Source organism: Mus caroli, chromosome 2 (genome assembly GCF_900094665.2).
Source record: "Mus caroli chromosome 2, CAROLI_EIJ_v1.1, whole genome shotgun sequence".
Classification (NCBI taxonomy): Eukaryota; Metazoa; Chordata; class Mammalia; order Rodentia; family Muridae; genus Mus; species Mus caroli.
The window spans coordinates 71,741,243-71,764,256 of NC_034571.1; the positions used below are offsets into that span (position 1 = coordinate 71,741,243).

Here is a 23,014-nt window from a genome sequence, read left to right on the forward strand (position 1 = left end):
TGCTAGTCTCTAAGGCTCTAACAGATGACTGCATCAGCACCAGTCACTTGGGAGCCATGCCTACAGGTGCTTTACATACATCATACTTTAATTACACTCATATACTGAAACAGGTCTATTAGGTTCTTGAATTAGCATCTCCTTCCCAGAGGAGACGCCATTACGTCAGAAGATCTATGGAAATACAAACTTCTTTAGGAAAATAGCTGTTGGCAAGGCAGAAATTGGTTTTATCAACTAATGGAAGCAGCATAATAAACAAGACAGTCACTACCAAGCTTTGAGAATTCCCCTGTAGTGTCGCTACACACACACACACACAAAAGCAAGAAAATGAGGAAGTATTTTTTTCATCTGAGAGTAAATCAATCAATTATTCCTTTGATTTGTCATGTGAGCACCTGAGGTCAGGCCATGATTATACTTACATTGTGTTTTGTTTTTTGTTTTTTAATTATTTTTTCAGAGTCAAGTGAGGGGAATGGCTGGTGGTACTTGAGAAGCATGCCCACAATTGAAACTGAAAGCAGATAACTATGACTGAATGGTAGTTATATGCCAAGCATTGTGTTCGTGATAATCCGGTGGCCTGATCTCATTCATTTAACAGCCACACTTTTTGTTTATCACCATTTTTTTTAATTGAGTATCTACTATGGACAAGGTGTTCTTCTCAGGCAAGGATTCTCTTGCTTTCTAGACCCTCTTCCCTGTTAGGAGGCATGACTTTTATTTTCAAACACCAGGTTCTAAACACTACAGCCCAACCCCTGCCCTTGTGAGATAGACATTCTAAGATTTAATGTAGTAGTGTTCTCATTAGGTTCATAAGAGACAGAGAACCAAAGAAATCATGGATTCATAATTCCAATTAAAGCTTAACTTTTGTCCAAATGGGGTAAAAATACCTTCCACATACATTGTCCATAGACATAATACCTCACACGTAAGCAATTTCTCCTGAAATCTATGAAACTGCTACTGTAGTTAAATTCATAACAATTGAAGTTTTGTTTTAATTTCCCAATTAACAGATTAAAAAATATAGCCATAACCATAAGGAGAGTAGATATTTTTAAAGATATTTGTGGGAAAAAAATCTTCAAAAGTTTTCAGAAGGAATAGTTGTACTACCTTAACCATTCTCAAAGGTATAACCAGTAGTATATATAATACAAATATATATATATATACATATATATGTATATGTATACAAAACAGTTTTCATATATACATATATATAATGATGATATAATTCTTAAATAATTTCAATATACTTGCTGTTAGATTTCCATTTATGTTCAAAGACATCATTTGTGAGGGATGTTTATGAGGTAGGAAAGGCTAAGAAGAATATGCTTAACACATCCTCTGTAAACTCCAGCAAGGACACATTTTTCACAAGTGCCTACCTGTCCCTGAAACTTGGCACTGGAAACGCGCTGGGCGCCCCTCAGAAGTAACTGTGTCCTGAAGTGGAGTGACTATGGCAGGCGGGTAGACTGGCATTTCCTGATCCGGAGATACAACTTCTGGGACTAAAGAAAGAGAGAGAGACCTTAGAACTTGTCGAGGTGAAGCCCCCACATATCCCCCCGCCCGACCGGCTGTGGACTGTAAGAGAGCGCTTTCAGAGTTGGGTACAATCTATTGCTACCACCCTGAGAAAGCTTCTGGCTGGCTTCTAAGGGCCTCTTTGTAAGCTGGGGAATCCCAGGGCCTTCCTACCTTCCACGGACAGAGAAGCCGATGTCGTGGCTACTCCGTAGTCATTCTTGGCTTCACAGGTGTAGACTGCCGCATCCTCTGGGAAAGCCTCGATGAGCAAAAGCGTGTACTCCTGCCCGTCGTGCAGAAATTTGCACTTGAAGCCAGTGGAAAGCAGCTGCTCTTCCTTGTACCAGGAAATTTTGGGCTGCGGTCTGCCTGATATCACGGCGCAGAAGCGAGCGGGCTTGCCGGACTGTACGGTGACAGGCTGGAGTTCCTGCAGGACTTGGGGTGGTTCTGGAGCTAGAAGACGGTGGCAGAAAACAGCCCGTGAAGGAAGAAGAGGACAGTGTGCATCTCTACACTCATTTGTTTCAAGATGGTTACGTGTCTAGAAACAAAACCTCAGTGTTGCGACATCTTTACTTGCCTCAGAATATCAGAATATTCTTTGTGCTAAGAGGGATATTTTTTTCTTTCAAGGAAAGGAAATAACTTCAGAAAAAAATATTTTTTTTTTCAAAAAATGTTTCATGGGAGGTTCTGGGAAAACCTCAGTATAATATTATCATTCTGGTTTGTTGTTGAGGCACACTAATAGACAATTAAAAACTAGAATAATTTACCTACTTATTTTTAAAATTCATTTAAGCAAATTCCATGATGAAGGGCTTATCACACCCAGATTTGTTTGCTCTACAAGTGTTTACGTATCATGTGTTCTGTCACAGTTGCTCTATTACATACACAGGCCAACGGGATAGAGCCTGTAAGCACTGACTGGTTGAATATTATTCTATATCAGCAGAGTGTGATTAAATAGATTTAGCAAAATTCAGCTTTATGATTATGCTAATCAGTGTACAGTCTCAGGGCTGGATGAGGAGATCACAGACAGAAAATAAAGGCTGGCACCTGACACTCCTTCACTTCTCTGTGCTTTTATGTCCCTACTACTACTGCAGAGGAAACAAAACCGGATGTCATAACAACTGAATCTCCCAGGGACCCAGGGAGCATGGCCAAGGGACCATCTTTATGAGTGTTGAGACAACTCCCAGCTCCCCTCCATCTGACTTAAGGGAGTTTTGCTTCAAGAATCCAGGGGTGTGGCCGGGAGACTGGCTCTGTTCTTTTCCCTGTGTCTTGCTTAGGTTCAGGTCCTGACAAGCTTTAAATGCAGAGCTAGGGTTTCTAACGAGGAGAGCAGAGGTTTACTGAGAACCTCCTGAGGGCTTTTAGGGAGCTCCTGGTAGCACGAGCAATTCCACCTCCAAAGACAAAGCATTGATCGTAGAGCCTGGGGCAGAGAGAGCCTCATGCCTCTGTGCCTGTGGCTCTCTAAGTACTCCATGGTCTCAAAGGAGATCTTTGGGTTTTCCTAAGCTTTGCACTGAAGGCTGAAAATGTCCTCATTGCTTGTACAGTAGTGTTATTTACACTTCAACCATTAGGACAGAGAACTAGAACAACTTAATGCCATATATGAAAAGCCATCTGGAGAATATTATAATTGATACACAGTGGATGTTCTGTAGTGTCAATCAAACAAATGGAGTTCTGGCCAGCAGGTGCTTCCTGGAAATGACATTTCAATAACCCTTTGAGCAGCTGCTCTCTTTACCACAGGGCTGATATGAACACAATGCAGTTATACCCAGATGAGTGCCATGAGTTTGTTAGAAAACTCTAAGGCACCACTACTGTATTAATGGCTTTTGTTGAAGTCTAACCACGTACCATTGACATAGAGAGTCACAGAACTCCTGTTTCTGCCTGCCACAAAGGTGTATTCGCCTGCGTCACTGTGTCTTGCTTCTGATATAAACATCCGGTGAATTCTTCTCTCCACCACATATTGGTGTCGCTCTTGAACTTGGAAGTTGATTTCAATGCCATCTTTATACCAGTGGGCATCAACGTCATCTTCATTGACTTCGAACTCCACGACAGCACGCTGCTTCTCAATGACCTAATGATGACACAACAACAAAGAAAACGGAGTGAATCTGATTTTAGTTCTGTTTATCCATTTCTAAAGCTTATTCATTTATGGAGCATGAAAAAAAAATCAGTACATCGTGGCACAACAAGCTGGCTGACTATAGCATGTTTAAAATTTTTCCTTCATATTTTGAATGAATAGCACTCCAATCTTTTATGTAGGGAATCAAGCTTATATCTGTGCTAATGAGGGAGGATGCCCATGTAGCAATTGTTTCACCTTTAATTGTTTGTGGCTTAATAAATAGTAACTGAACTGATAGCATTTTGTATCTAGGGACTTTTAATTATTATAGAGGTCTTTTTTTAAAGATTTATTTATTTATTATATGTAAGTACACTGTAGCTGTCTTCAGACACCCCAGAAGAGGACGCCAGATCTCATTACAGATAGTTATGAGCCACCATGTGGTTGCTGGGATTTGAACCCAGGACCCTCAGAAGAAGCAGTCGGTGCTCTTAACCGCTGAGCCATCTCTCCAGCCCCTATAGAGTTTGATCCTACATTATATGAATTATAACTTTATGGACTAGATAGCAAATATCATTCTCAGTTTAAAAGTGAGAAAAACAAGGTTTTTCAGAACTAGAATATAAGGGGAAAGAGACTCAGTTGGGTTATATGAGATTTTGCTGAAAGTGTTTTTAATACAACACAGGCTCTCTAAAGCATGATCTATTTTTCTGGAAGAGAAAAAGCGATGGAGCTGAACTCAAAATTAATTTCTTGGAACATACTCCTTCCTCCACTACGTCATTTGGAAAGATCAGCACCCACAAGGATAAACACCATAAGCACACTGGATGGTGGAGCGTTCTGCATGAGAATGGCCTCTACGGGCCTATGGGCTCTTATACTCAAATGTGTGGACACCAGCTAGTGGAACTGTTTGGGAAGGATTAGGAGGTGTGGCCTTGCTGGGGTAGGTGAATAGCTGGGGATGGACTTTGAGGTTTCAAACACCAGTGCCAGGCTGTGTCTTTTCTCCCTGTCTGCTGCCTACAGACCAGGCTGGAACGCTCTCAGGTACTTTCTCAGTAGTACCTGCGGTTCGTGTCTGCTTCCCACCATGATGATCATAATCAGTTCTCTGAAATTGTAAGCAACCCACCAACTAAATGCTTTCTTTACAAGAGTTGCCTTGGTCTAGGTGTCTCTTCACAGCAATAGAACAGTAACTAAGACAGATGGCAAAGGTGTCTGGTTAGCATCCTTGTTAGGAATCATTGTTCACACTGGGACTACTCTTAGGCCCACAGCAAGCATTCACAGACACTCAAACCCTACATACCTCTTCATAGGAGAAAAAAAAAACCTGAGAATATGCTATCTCCTAGATTTTCTAATTGATAGCTAATGTGTGAGTATCACAATTTAAATTTTAGTTTGTGTCTGATTGGAGCTTCATGGTAAGCAGTCAATTTTTTCAATGGCAAAGTTTCTACAGCTGTTTTAAAAGTTTATATTTTATTATTTTATTTTATGTGTCTGGGTGTTTTGCCTGAATGTATGCCTGTGTACCATTTGCATGCCTGGTGCCAGGTGATGCCAGAAGCGGACATCAGATTCCCTGGAACTGGAGTGAGAGATGGTTATATACTGCCATGTGTGTGCTTGGAATCAAATCCAGGTCCTCTGGGGAAACATCCAGGGCTCTTAATGACTCAGCCATCTCTGCAACCCATCCACAGCTGTTTCCCCTGCATCTCTCTTAATGACAGAAATTAGCTGTATAATGAAAGGACATATTTGTTGACTGACAAGAGGCTGAGTTAATGGATGGCAGTGTAAGAATCTAAGCCTACAGTGACATGCTGATTTCAGACTTTAAAATACTGTAGTTAGAAAAGTTAAAAGTAAAAACAGAAAGCATAAGAGTGAAGTAAGAATGACTGATGATTTGTCAGGAAAGCCAGTGTGTAGACAATACCTGGACCTCCTTCTTAATGCTCCGGATGCGGACATCCCTGCCTTCTACAAAGAGGTTAGCAGTTGACATGTTGCCTCCTGCCACCACTGTGTATTTCCCAGCATCAGACATGCGTGTGGATGGGATCAGAAGGCGGTGGACATATTTCTCCTTCTGGATCTTTATCCTGTGGAGGGAAGGATATGGAAGCTTAGTGCATGGGATTCAAAAGGAAGTTGGAATAGTTGGGACACAGTGAAGCAAAGTGACTCACCTGTCTGCTATCTGAAGCTCTTGGCCATCTTTCATCCACTGGACGGTGATGTCGGGCTCAGAAACTTCACATTCAAACATGGCTCGTTTCTTCTCCAGAACCTTAATGTCCTTAATGTGTTTCCTAAATTCTATATGACGAGCTGGAAAACAGAACATAAAAAAAATTAGCATTTGACATCATTATTGATATATTAGTCACATTCTATTTGATTTATCTTTTAGCAGAGGTATCTAATCCATAGACATAGGGTTGGATCCACCCCATGATAGCTCTGAACATAGCTCAACTCAAAAATCTATAAACTTATTTAAAACATTTTGAGAATGGCTTAGAACTTATTTTGTAAAGTTTTTGCATTGTTCTTAAACATGAGCAAGACACCATCTTGTTACAATGCCACACAAAATGAGCATGTGCATGTTTTCATTTGGTTAATGCAGGTGATGTACCATGGACACCTGGGCCAAGCCAATGTAGCCTAGAGAAACCTAAAGGTTAGACATCGTGATTTGGTGTTTAACTTAATGGCTTCCATGGTAATATCATGCTTATCATATAAGCATTGCTATAACTTTAAAACCATTTAATTTTTCTCAGAAAAGCTCAGATAGCTCTTAGCCATCCTATGCAAGAACATTTCCCATTACCTCTTGCTAGACTGAAGCTAATGCTCTATGTCTCAATAGACTTGTGAATTGGGGCCATTTCGTATAAATGGACTCCTACAGTGTATGTTGCTCTGTGGCTGGCTTCTTTCAGTTCTCATAATATTTTCAGCAGCTACCCATATCATAGCATGTGCTAGTAACTCCTTTTTATTTCCAGTTACCACCCAACTTGGAGGGACACACCACACTTTATTTATCCATAATTAAAAGATTAATATTTCACATGGTATATTTGACTTTCCTCCCCCTGCGCATACATCCAGGAAATCATACCTTCCACATAAAGGGTGGCCGTCGATGTGGCTTTTCCAGCCACAAAAGTATAATCAGCAGCATCTCCAAAGTGAACATTCCTGATGTTCAGCGAGTGCGTGAGCTTCTTGGTTCTCATCTGGCACCTGTCAGTTGACTTGATCTCCACACCGTTCTTTAACCATTTGTAAGAGATGCCTTCATAGTTTACTGTCACCTCAAAAGTGATGGTGTCTTTTTCTTCAGCATTGATGTCTTTCAGCATGGATGTAATCATGATTGCTGCAGAGGAGAATAAAAATGAGACACCTGAGTGTGCAGTGTAACAACATCTGGGTTGTAACAAGTGCAGAATGGGAGCTTCCAATGGTTTTTTGTCTATGTGCTGACATGATTATAATTTAGAGATGGGAGCTTTGACACTGTCCAGGTATGAGAGAAGACCAGCTGGGAGAGTGACAGGGACATAAAGTGATAGAACCAGATCATTTTCTAGGCAGAATTCTGAGGATTCTGAAATTAGAAACTTTTATGCAGATAAAGAGGCTAACAGAGACACACTGTGAGCACATGGTAGATGTTTTTATCAAGAATGGTTTTAATAGATTCAGTGATTGTGGGAAAAGTGTAAGATTTGTAAGAGTAAGTCTGCTAAACCTTTAGATATGTGTATGTGCACATATATACATATCACACACACACATCTATATATTTACTTACGGGTCACTGTCAGGGTAGCACTGACTTGGTCATTGCCACAAACAAATGTGTATTCCGCTGAGTCCTCCGTGCTCGTGTTCATGATGATCAGCTGGTGCAGTTTCCCCTGCACGACGATCTTGAACTTTTCACTCATCTCAATTTCCACTCCGTTCTTTAGCCACATGGAGGGGACATTGAAGTGGGACACCTCACACTCGAAAGAGGCAGCTTTGGTTTCAGGAACCTCAATACTTTTCATAGTCTTTGTGATATGGAGTGCTGGGGAGGGGGAGGGGAATCAGAAAGTGGCCCAGTTAATTCATTTTTAAACACGGATGAAGGAAAACAGAGTGGTAAATCCCTAAGCCTCCCTGGGGAGATGCTGCCACTGGGGCTGCCAGACACTTACTCTCCACAAACAGCTTGGCTTTGCACTCCAGCTGGCCCACCATGGCTGTGTACTCGCCGGCATCCGAGGGGGAGATGTTCTGAAGCATCAGTTTGTGGACTTTTCTCTCTGAGACCAGTCTGTGCTTGTCACTTGGCTTAATCTCCACATTCTTATGGAACCATTTTACTGGCACCGTGTCATGGGAAACGCTGACTTCGAAGGTAACAGTGGCATTTTCCAAGGCGGTCACGTCCTTTGGTTTCTTAATAATCTTGACAGCTAATGAAGAAAGATAGAGAAATTCAGTGGTGCAGCAAACATCATGATAACCACAGGTTGTCCACCTATACAGGTTTGTGTCAACTTACTCTCAACGTGCAGCCGGGCGCTAGCTCCTAGCCTCCCCAGTTTGAAGCCGTAGACAGATTCATCTGCCATGGCGCAGTTTTTAATCTTCAGTGAATAAAGTGTCCCTTTGACTGAGATCTCATACTTGTCGTTGGAATCTAAGACAACTCCGTTTTTAATCCACTGGACCCCTTTGACATCTGGGTGTGTGAGTTCAACAGAGAAGACTGCGTCCTGTGTCTCTGTCACAGTGAGGTTCCTCAGGGTCTTCTTAATTTTGACAGCTGCAGAAGAATTAAGAGTTGGTTTATAGCAATGATGACCAGAAAGCCAAAGGAGTTCTGAACCTGGTAACTTCCAAGCCGGTCAGCTTGGAAAAGAACAGCTAGCCTGCATTTTATAGTTCTGCAATCCCTCCTTTTAAAAGACACTTGGCAATCACTTAAGAAAATCTGAGCTCCAGTTGAAAGTGGACATTGTGCAATGATTTGTCTATACTTCGGTGATACGAAGTTTGAATATAATACACTAACAGCTTACTAGACTGATTGGAGATGGGTAAAAAAAAAAATGGTATGTGGTATCAAGAGCGTCTGAGGCAGCTGTTTCACATACCTGAAGCAATGATTTTTATCACAAACAAGAACGTATCTGATGAAAACTTTGAACATTCTCATACAGGATTTATAAGGAAAAGGTTGACAAAGTAATGATGGTTTAAACTGAAGATGTATGTGACCCTAAATGTTCACCCACTTGACTTTCACTATGGTAGCAGCTAGGGCAATAGCAGGATTTGGGGAAGGTAAGGCTGTCCTTATATCACTGACCTTCAACTTTCAGCTTGGCAGATGTTTTGGAGGTAGCCACCTTGTAGGTATATTCTCCAGCGTCATCTAACTTGGCGGCAGCGATGACAAGCCTCCTTTTGTGGCCATCGGATTCACTTCTGAAGTTGTTACTCGGAGCCAAGTGCTTTCCATCCTTCAGCCACTCTCCCTCAGACTCAGGGTTGGCAACTTCACATTCAAACACAGCTTCCTGGGATTCAGCCACGGTCTGGTCTGTGAGTGGTGTGGAGATGGCTCCCCCTACACAAGAAGCAGAGGACACAGGTGAGGCCTTTCAAATATTCACAGACTAAAGAAATCATTGCGGAATCTCACATCAAATGTCAAATTGTAAAACATGATTTTAAACATAAAGTTTTACCTATATTTAGAAAGTACCAAGAAATTCCTTATTTTGGGTACACATGACTAGAAAACAGAAAATACATTGTGCCAAGGGGGAAAAATGCAGAAAAATACAGAATTCTGAAATCCCTAACACAGAAGCATGTCACACAACTTTCAACTAAATTTCTTGCTTTTGAAAACATGCTCTATGGTCCTTTAAGAATTACATCCTTAGCATATGTTTGGTATTTGAGAAAATTTTCCTGAACAAAATGTCAAAGTCAATAATGTGTTTACTGTTTGCTTGAGGCGCTGCCTTGTTCTGTAACACAGTGTGACCCTAAACTCATGGGAATCCTTGTGTCTCAGCCTTTTGAGTCCTTGGAATTATAAGCATAAACCTATAGTCGTGTCCAGGATCCACGTGTCCTTAAAAGAAGCATTAAATATGTTTCGAGCATTGGCTCGAAAGTGCCATTTCTTCTCTAGTGTTTTCTCCCATCAGCCCGGGATGTGAGTCACTGCTTTAGCTACTTAGTTGCTTGGGCATCTGTTTTCCTCTAAATTCTGAATTCTTCGAGAAGAGACACACATCCATGTCACTCCTGTGTTTTGAGTTTCTAGTAATATCTTGCCTATAGTAGGTACATTTAAAAAGCCACGCAAAATCACACAGGGTTTTAAAGCCTGTATTTTTACACACTTAAGATGATACTTAAAATATCTTATAAAAGTAAAGGACCTGAGATTTTATTTGATAGGTCTTTTATGGCCAACTCTCTAAGGAAATATTATGTCATAAAGTATAAACCATGAGACTTTCACACCAACTAAAACACATCTTTACCATATAACTGCTTATATACAAGATCAGTTGAATCTGTGAATAGCGTCCCAATTCCTCAACACTCAAATGTAATGAACCAAAAATGTCAGTGATGATTTCTACTTCTGTGTTGACAAGTGCACTATAATTATGAATCCTCATTCTAGTAATTTCTGACAAATAGGAAAGGCTGAGTATCCCCTTCATGTCATAAGAGATACACAGATTAGGCTGTTTTGTAATACAAAAAATTCATTGGGTTCACAAAAACGAAATAAGAGAAAAACATTTTATGGAGCAAGTATACTTAAAAAGAAACAAATCTTTATTGAAGCAAAGTTAAATGAAACTCAGTTTAGCAAACATTTACTGATTATCCAGAGAGGCGAGCACAGAGAAGAGAAAGAAGCAATAAATTCTGTATTCAAGGGCTATATGCTCTTGCGTGGGAAAGGAAACAGGGAATAAGACCAGTGTTTAATAAGGACATTGAAAGAGAGGAAGACAAAAGAATCCTGGGGTGGGAGAAGGAAGTGGAGAGGTTAAGGAAATTCTCTCGGAGGAGATGGCACGGGAGACTGATTTACAGTTGGCATCTGAGTTGAGTGAACACTCAGACTTTAGACTGGTAGAGACAGAGGTTCGGGTACTATTAGCCTTTAGATCAGTGTGGTAAGAGTCAAGGCAGTGTGTGTGTGTGGGGGGGTAGATGGGGATTTGTGGGAAAATGGGAAACAAGGTCTTTATAAATACAGTGGTTGCTTGCCAGAACTTAGATCGAATGATCACTATACAAACCTGCCACAGTTAGCTTTCCAGATGTTGTATTTTCTCCTGCATAGAATGCATACTCCCCTTCATCATCTTTCATCATATTGAGGACTGTCAGTTTGTATATTTTCCCATGAGCTTCAATTTTATATTTAGAACTGGGCTTAATTTCTTTGCCCTTAAAATTCCATACAACATCAATTCCTGAGTGGGATAGCTCAACCTCAAACACCACATTTTGTGTTTCTGTGCAGGTGAGGTCACGGAGACCTCTGATAATTTTAATTTCTAGGAGGGAAAAAAGAAAATATTTGGTAGTCATTATTACAACAAGACTGTAAAATGCTTTAAAAGATGACTAGTTACACAGAGCCATCCTTACTCTCTACAGACAGGTTACAGCTGGTTTCCACCCTGCCAACCATCAGCTTGTAAGGGCCTTCATCAGAAGCATGGGTTCGGTTAATCACAAGTCGCTGTTTGGTGCCTTTGACAATGGATTGCACACGATCATCAGGCTTGATTTGTTCATCATTTAGGTACCATTTAACAGAAGTTACATCGGGAACTGAGACCTTGCATTCAAGTACAGCCTTGGTACCTTCAATCACATTGACATCTTTGAGAGGTGTTATCACATCAACACCTGCAAAAGAAGACACACAGAAAGAATTATATGAATGTGAAATTTGTTTAAAATGTCTGCACATTCAAGTTCTATGGCTCAATACCAATGGGGATATAAAACTAGATCTGGGGTTATAGCTCAATATAGAGACCTTGCTTTGCCTGTGAAATACCTTGGGTTTGGTCCCCAGCATCACAAACATTTTTTAAAAGATTAATTATTTTATGTGAGTATGCTTTCACTCTTTTCAGACACACCAGAAAGCATTGCAGATGGTTGTGAGCCACTATGTGGTTGCTGGGGACTGAACTCAGGACCTCTGGAAGAGCAATCAGTGCTCTTAACCACTAAGCCATCTTTCCAACCCCACAAAAATTTTTTAAAAGGATAAGAATTAACATAAAACTATGTATCACTCACTATAGACAGAGACATTCCCACTGGTGGAGAGTCCAAGGGCAGGAATAGTGAAGGAGTAATTCCCAGCATCTTCTTTGGTCATGTCTTCAATAAGCAGCATGTGGGACTGCTTGTCTATTACAATGTGAACTCTGTCACTGTGCTGTACTTCTTGACCATCTTTCATCCAGACACCTTCTACATTTTCTAAGGAGACTTTGACTTCAAGTTGAACAATGTCACCCTCGCAGACCTTTTGATCGCTAAGTCCTTGGAGAATAGCAATCGGTCGGGCTGTGGTGGAAAGAAAAGGATGTTATTTTTATCTTTATCTTTTAACGGATGCACCCTGCAGTTCTCAAGGATGGGAAGACTCACGTTTCATCTTCAGTTTACAGGTTGTCTTTTTCCCATCAACAACAAAGCTGTACTCTCCCTGGTCCTCTTTGGTTACATCCTTGACTGTGAGGTTCTGGCGCCCACGGCGGGATGTAATTGAGTATTTGCCATTGGACTTCAACTCCACATCATTGTGATACCATTTGCCTTCTATGTTTTCTGGAGATATGATGCACTCTAACTCTCCTGAGTATGACTCTGGGACTTCTATGTCCTGAAGTTCTTTCACGAATTCAACTACTGCACCTGAAGAATGAAATGAAGGAGAATTAATGTCTTGGGAGAGGCATGCAACTAGAGTGTGGATAGAGATGTTGCCTTACATCTGTTATCTCCCTCTTATACTTTCAAGACTGTCTTCCTGACATATCTTCCTGCTAGTGGGCTGAGAAAATTTTAATACAAATCAGTTATTTTAATTTTTGAATAATTTTGGAATCAGGGAGATAGGTTTCAATCAAGATACTTTTAAATGAGGCAAGAAAATAATCCTGCTTTAAAAAATTCAAATTTCAATACTATTAGCAATATACATTGACAACATTTGGTATAAAGCTTTTATCTAATTTTACTAAACTTATGTTTATGAAAGGAAAAATGTCTAGCATTTTTTATCACAGAATTAAAAATGACTCCAGCAAACAATGCAGTCACTAATTATCTTTTACCTTCCACAATAAGTTTCGCTGTTGTCTTGATATTTTCATCTTCCACAAGTACACAACTGTAGTCTTCAGCATCAGATGTGTCGATGGTCAGCACAGACAGGAAGTGAACCTTTCGGTCAGAGTGCATCCTATACTTATCCCCTGCATGAACTTCGATACCATCTTTATACCATTTTACTTTGATAAATGGTTCTGAAGTTTCACATTCAAATGTTGCCATGGTGTCCTTTTCCTTAGCAACAACATCTTGCAATTCTTGTGTGAAAGTGATCAATTGCTTGGCTATGGGGAAGGGGGCAAGAATACAATTAAACTTTCAATTTGAATAATGGGTAAAGAGAAACATTTAAATATGATAAGGGATATTCATGGGCATACAGAGAGAGAGTGTGCTATAAGCGAAACATCTTGAGATTACCTTGGACGAGCAGGAATGCGTGGCTTGAGGTTTCCCCAGCTATATTGATGGCCTTTACCATGATGCTGGCAGAGTCCTCTGCAGTCACATCTCTTATGACCAGTTCACAAACATTGTCTTCTGGCCAGTACCAGTAGATTCGGTCAGATCGCTCAATTTTTACACCATTTTTATACCATTCACATTCAGGGTCTGGTTTCCCCACAACCCTGACTCTAAAGTGAGCATCAGATCCTTGGCCAACGGTCTGGCTCTGGATTCGTTCAAAGATTTTGGGTGCCTCCATACTAGGGCTAAGTTCGATTCTCTCGGGTTTAAAGGTTGGAATTGTGACTTTGCCTTCTTCAGCCAAGGCTTTCTTCTCCTCTTCAGTTAACTCTTTGGTCCAGTGCAGAAGCTCATCTTTAGTTTTCTTGAGGAGCTCTTCATAAGACTCATCCTTCTTGCGAGACTTCAGCTCCACCGCTGTGATGGCTTCATAGTATCCCTCTTCTGTCCGGCGCTTAAATTTACTGCGCAGTTCTTCAGACTCCTCGGACACCTTCTCATGGGTAATCCTTTCAGCCCTTTTCAGCTTCACCACTTCTTTGGTTTCGCTGGTGTCCACGGGTCTGTCTACCTTCTGCACTTCGAACTGAAGTTTCCCTGGTTCATGTACGTGAAACTCAGGCTTTGGCTCAGGAGCGCGCCTGAGGACAGATCTGAAATCCTCCCTCTGTTGGATTTCAAGTTTTACTTTGTGTTCCGTCACACCTTCAGGATTTTCTGCAGTGACCTTGACTTCACCTGTGTCATAGGATTTGCAGTCCACAATATCCAGATAGTGAATGCCATCATAGCGAACTCTGAACCTTTTGCTTTTCCGGATGAGCTGTCCATTGAGGTACCAGTTGACCTTGGGCTGAGGGTAGCCTGTCACTCGGCAGCGGAATCTGGCTGTCTCCCCTTCAAGCACTCTCACTGGCTCTGGGAACAAGACAATGTCTGGCTTTTGTTTTTCTTTTTGATCTGTCGTCACACCTGTCAGCGCACCTTCGTGAGCCATTCTCTCTAGTTCTTCTATCCTCTGTAAGCCTTTCTTCCCGTCAGGCAGTTGAGATTCTTCCACTAGACTTTTCTCATCTTTGACAATAAGAGTAGCAGAGGTGTGATCTGTCCCGTATTTGTTAGTAGCTCTGCAGGTGATGACACCACTGTCTCTGGAATAGGCAGCTCCATAATCAAGGCTGCAGTAGCCGAATTCATTAATCATCCGGAGCCTGTTGGCCGCCTCCAGGGGCTTCCCATCGTGAAGCCACTCCACCACCATGGTTGGGTCACCAATTGGTGTTAGTCTGCACTCAAAGTGGGCAGGTCCAAAGCGCTTCAGTCTGAGGGAAGTGAGTTTTTTCTTGAAAAATGGTTTCTGTTGTTTCTCCTTGTCATAGAGGTCGCCCTCCTCCCACTGTTCTTGACCGTATCTCAAATGGAGAGGCTCCAGTTCTGGGGCAGCAATCTCCTTTGCTCTGTACGTTCCTCGTGGGATAATCAGCTTTCTTTCGGGTTCAGGTTCTGCAAACTCAACCTCAACATTGACTTTGCACCTTGTGGTGTCTCGGCCTGCCTTGTTAATAGCTGTAGCTGTATACCAGGCTGAATCTTGGCTGATAATGGAATCAATCTTAAGGGCGGCTTCTCCTCTGGTTCCTTCAATCCTGTTTAAAAATAAGAAAACAAAACCATCAATGTAGTTAGTGGTGGTAGCATTTTCTGCTTATTTGACTACTGGGTTTGTATAAGAAGTTTAATTTAATTATCTATTCAAACATGCCTGATCCTTGGGTATTTATGGGGAACAATGATGTCACTGTTTTTCAGCCACACAATGTCAGGGTTGGGGTTGCCCGTAGCTCTGACTTTCATTTCGAGCCTGGAACCTTCCTTTATGTTGACATTTTTCAGTTTTTCCACAAATGCTGGCTTGATCTGGTGTTCCACAGCTGAAAGAGAAAGGTCATGATTTAGAGCAACTGGGCTGGAACACCTGTTTATGACCCAGGCAACAAAACAGGTTGTTTTCATTTCAATAAAACTCTTGTTTTACCTTCCACAGTTAAAGTCACAGATATTGTGGATTTTCCTGCTCTGTTTTGGGCCACCACTGTCCATTCTCCTGAATCGCTGGGTGACGCAGGGACAATGATCAGTGACTGAGTTCCATCTTCTTTAATGACGACTTTGTGTGTATAATCATTGACAATTTGCTGTCCTGTTTTTTTTTTTTTTAAAAAAAAACAAGCAAAATCAAAAACACATTGTAAAATGTTTTGTTTTGTTTTGCATTGGGATATACACATATAAGCTTATTTCTGTGTTCAGGGACTCACGGGCAAAGCTGTATCATGCTTACCATTGTGAAACCAGAATGTCTCTGGCATGGGTCTACCCACAACCTTCAAGTCAAATCTGGCAGTCTGTCCTTCTAAACATTTGAACGAAGCAGGTTTTAATACAAAGACTGGTTTATACAGTCTCTCCAGCTGTGATTCATCTGTCTCCTCCAGCCTGCGTCCAGGAGACATCCGTGCGGGTGACATTCTTGCAGGGGACATCCGTGCAGGGGACATTCGTGCAGGGGACATCGCAGGAGACATACGTATAGGTGACCTGCTCAGTGAACGTGGAGAGACAGACCTAGAAATCAAAAGGAAACTCTTATTTTTCATGAGCCATATAGAAAACACAGAAGAACAAACTCTTTCTGTCTTAATTCTTATTGTTATTTTAGAATTTGCTTCTGCATGTTTTAGAATGACCTCAAACCCATTGAGCCCACAAGAATAATATGTTACCATTTTCCATAACATTGTATTTTGCTTATACTAAAACCTTCTCATTCAGCACATCCAGGTAGCCAGACTCAAAATCTTAGGCAGCTCATAATACCTGCTTTCTGCTTTGTCTTTATCTAAATTAGTCATTATACTTTCTTGGTTCAGTTACAAAATTATGTTAATAACTGTTTATTGGCTAAACCAAATAAACAAATGTAGAAAAAAAATTTTACCTAAGAGGAGAAAAATGTAGAAATTATATTTGCTAACAAAAAAATGCAAAGCTCTGTTGCTAATTTTGCATTCAGACTAGCTTGCATTTATAATGAGACTATCAGCCTGGTTGAACTAAACTAATTTTCACAGTCTCATGGAATCTCAGTGTTCCCATTTCCAAAAGAGCAATAACACCCACTCCATTGTAGGGTTGCTATATAAATCCAGGGAATCATTCATTAAGACCATGCATTAAATGAACAGGCACTATTGTTCTGTTAGATATATAGGAAAAATAGTTTGCTATACTGATTAAAATCCCTTTGTTCATCAAAGACCAAGAGAGAAAAATCTCTTGGCAATTGCCAGCACTGCCAGTGCTTAGCTTTTGTGCTATTTCATGCTTATTTCTCATACGGTAGTAATTTGCTCCTGGGATGTTCGGTGTTTTAAAGAAGAACACCATTCAACTCTGAGTGTAGGTCTTACCTGATTCTGCTCACTGCTTCCGGTGTGGGCATGTAAGTTGGAGCACTAAATGGTGCAGCAGGCTCCACGTACAGCTTCCCAGAGCAAATCGCATTTCCTTTGATATTGCTGGCAAACGCAGTATAGATGCCCTCGTCCTCTGGAAGGACAACAGGTATACGTAGGCTGGCCCTGCCATCTTGTAGAAAGTCCATTTGGTATCTTTCCCCATGTCTGATGCGCTTGCCATCCTTATACCACGCAATCTGCAGAGAACATCATGTATGTGAGAACCAACGGGGACTGAGCACTCGGAGTTGAACTTATTTGTGTCTTTACTGCGGTGTGGAGGCATACTTCCATAAACGTTTTTATTTTACCTTGGGTAATGGATATCCAGACATCTTGCAATGAAAGGTGACACCCATCCCCTCAAGAATTCTATAATTTTTTATCCTTATATCAAATCCTGACTCGATAGCTTCAGATTCAGAAATGTCGACTGCCATCTTCTCTTCTCCGTCCTCCTCAAGAAGTTCTTCCAGCGTAGTCTTTATTATTCTGTATTCAATCTCTTTAATGAGCCTCTCTTCAAAAGAAGAGATGTGAAATTCCTACATAGTAAAAAGATGGCAGATTAATAAAAGGCTACTTTCTTACTGATAGAAGTTCTTTAAGGGTACATATTAGTTCCAGTGTAATAGGCTTATTGACATTTTTAACCTTGAAGAGAATCTAGGTTTCTTTATTTGGTTTAATGTCAATCTGCATAGAAGGCGTCTCCATCAGTGAATGCTGTGGCATGTCATGTAAAACCGTATTTTCAGAGTATGGGATATCTGTGGGTGTTTGCTACAGAGATAGAGAGAATATGGCATTGTAGAGTTGGCTATGGTAATATTTGGGGTTTTTTTTCTGAATATATAATCCCTATTTCTAAAGTCATATTTTTTCACATATATCTTTCTAATTCTGAAATTTCAAGTATAACATATTATAGAAATCAAAGAAACTTGTTAGCAGTGAATCTGACCTACAAATGACAGAAGGTGAATATATTAAAAATGGGGAATTATGGGAGGAAATGCAATTCATGAAGTGGCTGATTTAGTCATTATTGCTATACTCACTTGGTCTTCTACAAAAGTCCTGACCATCACAGTATCTTTGGCCATTTTCTTCCTAATTAAGGCCTGTTCCTTTTCATATTCCTTCTCATATTCGGAATATGCAAATCCAGGTGCTATTTCTCCCACTTTGGGCTCTTGAATAAATGTGCTCATTTGTGTCTGGTAAAGCATTTCTTGCTGAGTCTTCACCAATGCCTCGTAATCAGCTAAGAGACAGGAGTGCAAGTCAACTTTTGGTGCTCTTATCTAAAAGCATTCATACCAATGTCAAATCAGGCAAACTATGTCTAAGATATATGAACCAAACCCAGATTTTCCAAATATTTACTATCAAAACTTGTTCCATAAATATGTATTTAGATTTTATCTCAAAACTAATGTATATTAACAAGTAAAACTCTTGTGTACAGAATTTGATAGCCACAGTCAGTCCTTTGAGATCCACCCCCCAGAGGTGTTCCTCATTTTCTATGAAACTATTAATAATTCATTTGACTTCTGGAGTTTTCTGTGCTCTAGTTGTTAAATGAGGATTAAAAAGTAACTTTCTTTAAGGGTCTGGAGCAGATCAGGTGAGACAGAATATGGGATAACCTTCTGTAAATATGAAAATCTAGCAGAGACTAATGATGGCTCAAGAATTTGGCACAAATGCTACCATTTTTCTTCTTTAAATTATGAACATTGATAAATCCTGACATTCAGCTTTTCCTGGAGACTCCCTACTAAGCTTGATATATGCTTTCCAGGCAACACTAATCGAGAGGTAGAGTGTTTTTGCTCTCTCAAGGCAGAGAGTACATCCTCCAGTCTGCCACTACCACCCGTGCTGAGGCATGCTAGCTGCCTGGACCCAAGGCATCTGGAGGCGGGATCCCTGCATCTTCCAGGAAACATAACAAAGTGTCCTTCACCCAACAGGAACTACCCTGCCTTGTCTGTGTAGCTGAAGCTGAAAGGAATAGGTGCAAACACGAGAATTGTGAAGCTGCCATATGCTTTTGGCAAACACACAGCCTCTCTCCTGTGTCACAGTTCATATCATGCAGGAACAGCTCAGCACTGTCCTTACCTTCCTCCAGCAAGGAGGCAGATGCAGACGTCTCCCCGTGCTTGTTTCGGATGACAATAGTGTATTCTCCAGCATCATCAGCGAACGTCATAGAAATCACCAGTCTGCACTCCCCAGTCTGCTTGTTATAACTCACTTTGTATCTTTGTGGAAATGAATCAATGAACATATCAGTCATAAACAGTCCTTCTTAGCGCAAAAGAGTTGAGTTTACTTGTAAATATTTCTGTGGTACAGTAGCCAGTGACTACAGCCTGTGTCTAAGTTCTGCCAAGAAGTGATCATAAAGTTTAGAGAACTGAGAAAATGCACGCAACGTATAGGGAGGGACAAACAGCCCAATGCTTTTATTTCAAACGTTATTCATGCTGCTACAGTAGCTTGCCCTGATAGTCCCGGAAACATGGCAGGCTGAGGTACCTAAGTTTGCTTGACCCCAGAAGTTTAGGCCCATCTGGGAAACATAGGGAAATCCATAACAAAGCAAACCAGAAAACACAGTACAACACCACATAAGGAAGTACACGTGTCCGCGCTTATGCTGATGGGTGATACGGGTATCTACACAGTCGGTAGTTCCTATTTGTTAGCTATGTCATCTAAAGGTTAAAATGAACAACCAAACTATAAATTCTAAATACCTCAGTGGTTAGACCCTGGTACACCACAGTTCCAACTCCAAAGAAACTACAGCTATATGTTTACATTGTCCTTTCACTCAATTGAAAACATGTGCTAATACATGCATGTGTTAGATATGTTATATATGCAGATGTAAATACGTGTTAATACACATATATAACTAGCTTTCTCCATTACATCAACTTTATTTTACTATCTAGCAACTTATAGTGTGAATTTATTGTAAGTTATCTCAAATATTTTCTGGAATTTGGTATGTAAAATATTCCATTTTGTAACACTATCAATTAATTAAGCTGGGATTGTAAACTATGTCTGTCTCTCTCCCCCACCCCCGGTTTTTCTTTTCTTAAGGAAACTCTGTATGAAAGGCTGGGGACACAGCTTCATGGTAGAGTGCTTGTCAAACATGTAAGATGCCCCATATCAGGCTCTTGCACCATAAAAATAATGCTCCAAACTGTGTGAGAATATAAAACACCCTTGAATAACTAATTAGGCTTCACTATGAGATAATCTACATGCAGGTATTGATGGGAAATGCAAGTTCTACTTCTCTTTCTATTCCTACATATCTACATACTCTTTAGAAGATATATATATATATATATCATACCATAGAGAATTCTATTACCCAAGCATCAAAGTACCTGTATCCAGTGGTGAGAGGAACGCCAGATTTTTTCCAGTAGACGTGGGGCTTTGGGTTGCCGCCAATCTGGCATTCAAACACAACACTCCCACCCTCCACCAGTTTCTGGACCACTGGCTTTGAAATGAAGAAAGGCGCAGCAGGCTCTCCAGGCCCTGCCTGCTCCTCTGTGATGCTGGTGTCGGTCATGACTACATCTCTTGACTCCATGAAGCTGGGAAGTGAATGGCATTTCTATTAGCTGCGAGGTAACAATGAACCACTAACTTCAGGGGAGAAATGTTAAAACCATGCAAAAGCAGTAACTGCACAGGTCAAAGAGAGGCTTACCGTTTCTCTTCTGTAGCAAATTTCTCAGTCAGGGTTGTTTCCTTGTCAAACTCTTCTGACACTAGAAGACAAGAAGGTGACATTGAAGTGAGCCTACAGCTTGCTCCATTAGTGACTACGGGTAGTGTGGGGAGTTAGTGGACCCTGTGATCTGTTTCATAACTTCCACACAGGATAGCACTCTGATGTGCACAGAAACTGCTACAAAAGTGTGTGGCTACTGGAAAAGGTGACCCTCACAGAAGATAGCATGGAGAAGGGGAAGCCACAGACCTTGCACAGCAAGATAGCAGGAAGTACTGACGGTCCCGGCCTCATTCACGGCACTGCAGGTAAACCGTCCACTGTCTTCCGCAAAGGCTTCTCGGATCATGAGACGAGCAATTCCACCCTGGAAGGTTATCTGGAAATCAATGGAACTTTCGATTTGGTAGTCTTCTCTGTACCATGTCACCTTGGGGGATGGGTATCCAGAGATGTGGCACTCCAAGGTGACAGATTCGCCTTCTATGACAGTCACATTTTTTAAGCCCTGAGAAGAGAAGAAAAAGGGAACATTCCTGTGCACATATTCATTAACCACCTGTACAAATTACATCAGATACATGGCTGGAGCTTGAACATTTTAATTGGCACAAAATACCCTATGAGGAAATCAATGCCAGGCATACCCCAGTCTCTCTAGTGGAATTACCTTCACACCACATCATCGAGAGGACTCTGTCATCCTCACATCTAAATTCTAGAGGAGCTGTAAGCACAGCTGCCAACACCACTGATCAACAAAGCATTTCCGCGGGATCCCTAGAGATGACCCGCTCATGCTCTGTCCATCAGGGTGCTGAGAATTATCTATGTTTTATTAACTATGTCTGTTTGGTAGGCAGGGGGCCGGGAGGGTGACTGCTCTTTCTATTTCCATTGGTCCTGATGTAATGCTGTACGTATATCAGGATCATTGAACAACAAAATGATGGCTGCTGCATGGAATTCCCCCTTTCCTGGCCAAACAGGGCATTGCATGAAAGCCAGAATTTGTAGATCTCCTAAGGGCACTTTCTTCAAAGTGTGGGGAACTGGTCTTGGTAGCACATGATGAAGGGGTTCCAGGACTCTTGATGCATTTACTCACCGAGACCAAGGTAGGCGGAGTAACAGGCACCTCGGCAGGAGCAGGCACTCTTGCTGTCTCTGTCACCTACAGTTAGGAGTTAAGGGAAGTCTTGTAAACCATCAGCACATTCAACATAATAAACGTATTTCTGCAAAGCCTTCCAGAGCGTGCTTGATAAAATGAAGCATGAGCCCAGGATAGCGGACAAGCATCCTTCTGGCCAGCCACCACAATAACTCAGCGACCCACCTTGGCTTCACGTCCGCGCAGTACTTCGAAGTGCTCCTCACGAACGGTGCTGCCACTGATGCTCACCCCGACTTCCTTCTTCACCTCAATGCCAGCCTGACTCTTGTAAGTGTCTGGTGGCGGCATGTCGGCGAAGGGGAACTGTGGGGAAGGGGTGGGCTCCGCTCTTACTCTAGTCTCCCCAGGCTTCACGGTGGGTGCTTTCACGGATTTGGTGATCTTCTGAGTTGAAGATGTGGCTGACAACTCTTTTTGTAGTGTGGCGATAGCGCTACCAGCTATCGATGCCTGGATGCAAGAGCAAAGGGGCGGGGTTACTGAGCTGTCGGGCCAGTCATCTGGAAACGCTCAGCACTGGCATCTCAGAATCGAGCCTCAGCTGAGCCTCAGTCTATCTGCCTCCAGTGCTTGCATTACAGGTGCACGCACCATGGCTGCCTTTGGTCTGCTTTCTCAATGACTGAATACTTTCATTTTCCCTCTACAGTTAACAAAAAGATCAAACAATTGCAAAGCTCTTGGTAATTTCTCTTTAATTAGAAAACTTTAAAATTGCCCCTTTAAAGATTTGCACAAGGCACCCCTTATTTTCTGGCTCTTGTAGAGCCTGGTCAGGAACTGTCTTCGCTCCTGATGGATGCTGCATTTGGAGACTGCACTACAACAGAAAATTCGAGATAAAAAAATTAAAGTATCGATAAGTTCTAAGTACTTTGTGGTTGTACATTTGGATGTCAGCCATGAGTCCACATGACCAGTGAAAGAAAACATTGGAAAAG

General features: G+C 41.4%; 1 protein-coding gene across 47 annotated transcripts in view; it reads right to left on the reverse strand.

Moving 5' to 3' along the window:
• Positions 1–23,014, reverse strand: part of Ttn (titin) — a 271,446-nt gene that overhangs the window by 226,185 nt on the left and 22,247 nt on the right. For all 47 annotated transcript variants that reach the window (XM_029473164.1, XM_029473037.1, XM_029473035.1 and 44 more), the window contains 28 exons: positions 22,236–22,523; positions 22,005–22,070; positions 21,146–21,404; positions 20,873–20,933; positions 20,541–20,756; positions 19,249–19,391; positions 18,177–18,382; positions 17,427–17,660; positions 17,068–17,312; positions 15,939–16,222; positions 15,633–15,797; positions 15,360–15,528; positions 13,550–15,243; positions 13,132–13,413; positions 12,443–12,709; positions 12,086–12,358; positions 11,420–11,683; positions 11,065–11,325; positions 9,093–9,353; positions 8,283–8,546; positions 7,933–8,193; positions 7,542–7,802; positions 6,843–7,103; positions 5,899–6,040; positions 5,646–5,811; positions 3,451–3,682; positions 1,729–2,013; positions 1,413–1,538 (listed from right to left, as the gene is read on the reverse strand). In XM_029473164.1, coding sequence (XP_029329024.1) covers positions 1,413–1,538; positions 1,729–2,013; positions 3,451–3,682; positions 5,646–5,811; positions 5,899–6,040; positions 6,843–7,103; positions 7,542–7,802; positions 7,933–8,193; positions 8,283–8,546; positions 9,093–9,353; positions 11,065–11,325; positions 11,420–11,683; positions 12,086–12,358; positions 12,443–12,709; positions 13,132–13,413; positions 13,550–15,243; positions 15,360–15,528; positions 15,633–15,797; positions 15,939–16,222; positions 17,068–17,312; positions 17,427–17,660; positions 18,177–18,382; positions 19,249–19,391; positions 20,541–20,756; positions 20,873–20,933; positions 21,146–21,404; positions 22,005–22,070; positions 22,236–22,523 — 7,636 coding nt within the window. The remainder of the gene's footprint in view (positions 1–1,412; positions 1,539–1,728; positions 2,014–3,450; positions 3,683–5,645; positions 5,812–5,898; positions 6,041–6,842; positions 7,104–7,541; positions 7,803–7,932; positions 8,194–8,282; positions 8,547–9,092; positions 9,354–11,064; positions 11,326–11,419; positions 11,684–12,085; positions 12,359–12,442; positions 12,710–13,131; positions 13,414–13,549; positions 15,244–15,359; positions 15,529–15,632; positions 15,798–15,938; positions 16,223–17,067; positions 17,313–17,426; positions 17,661–18,176; positions 18,383–19,248; positions 19,392–20,540; positions 20,757–20,872; positions 20,934–21,145; positions 21,405–22,004; positions 22,071–22,235; positions 22,524–23,014) is intronic.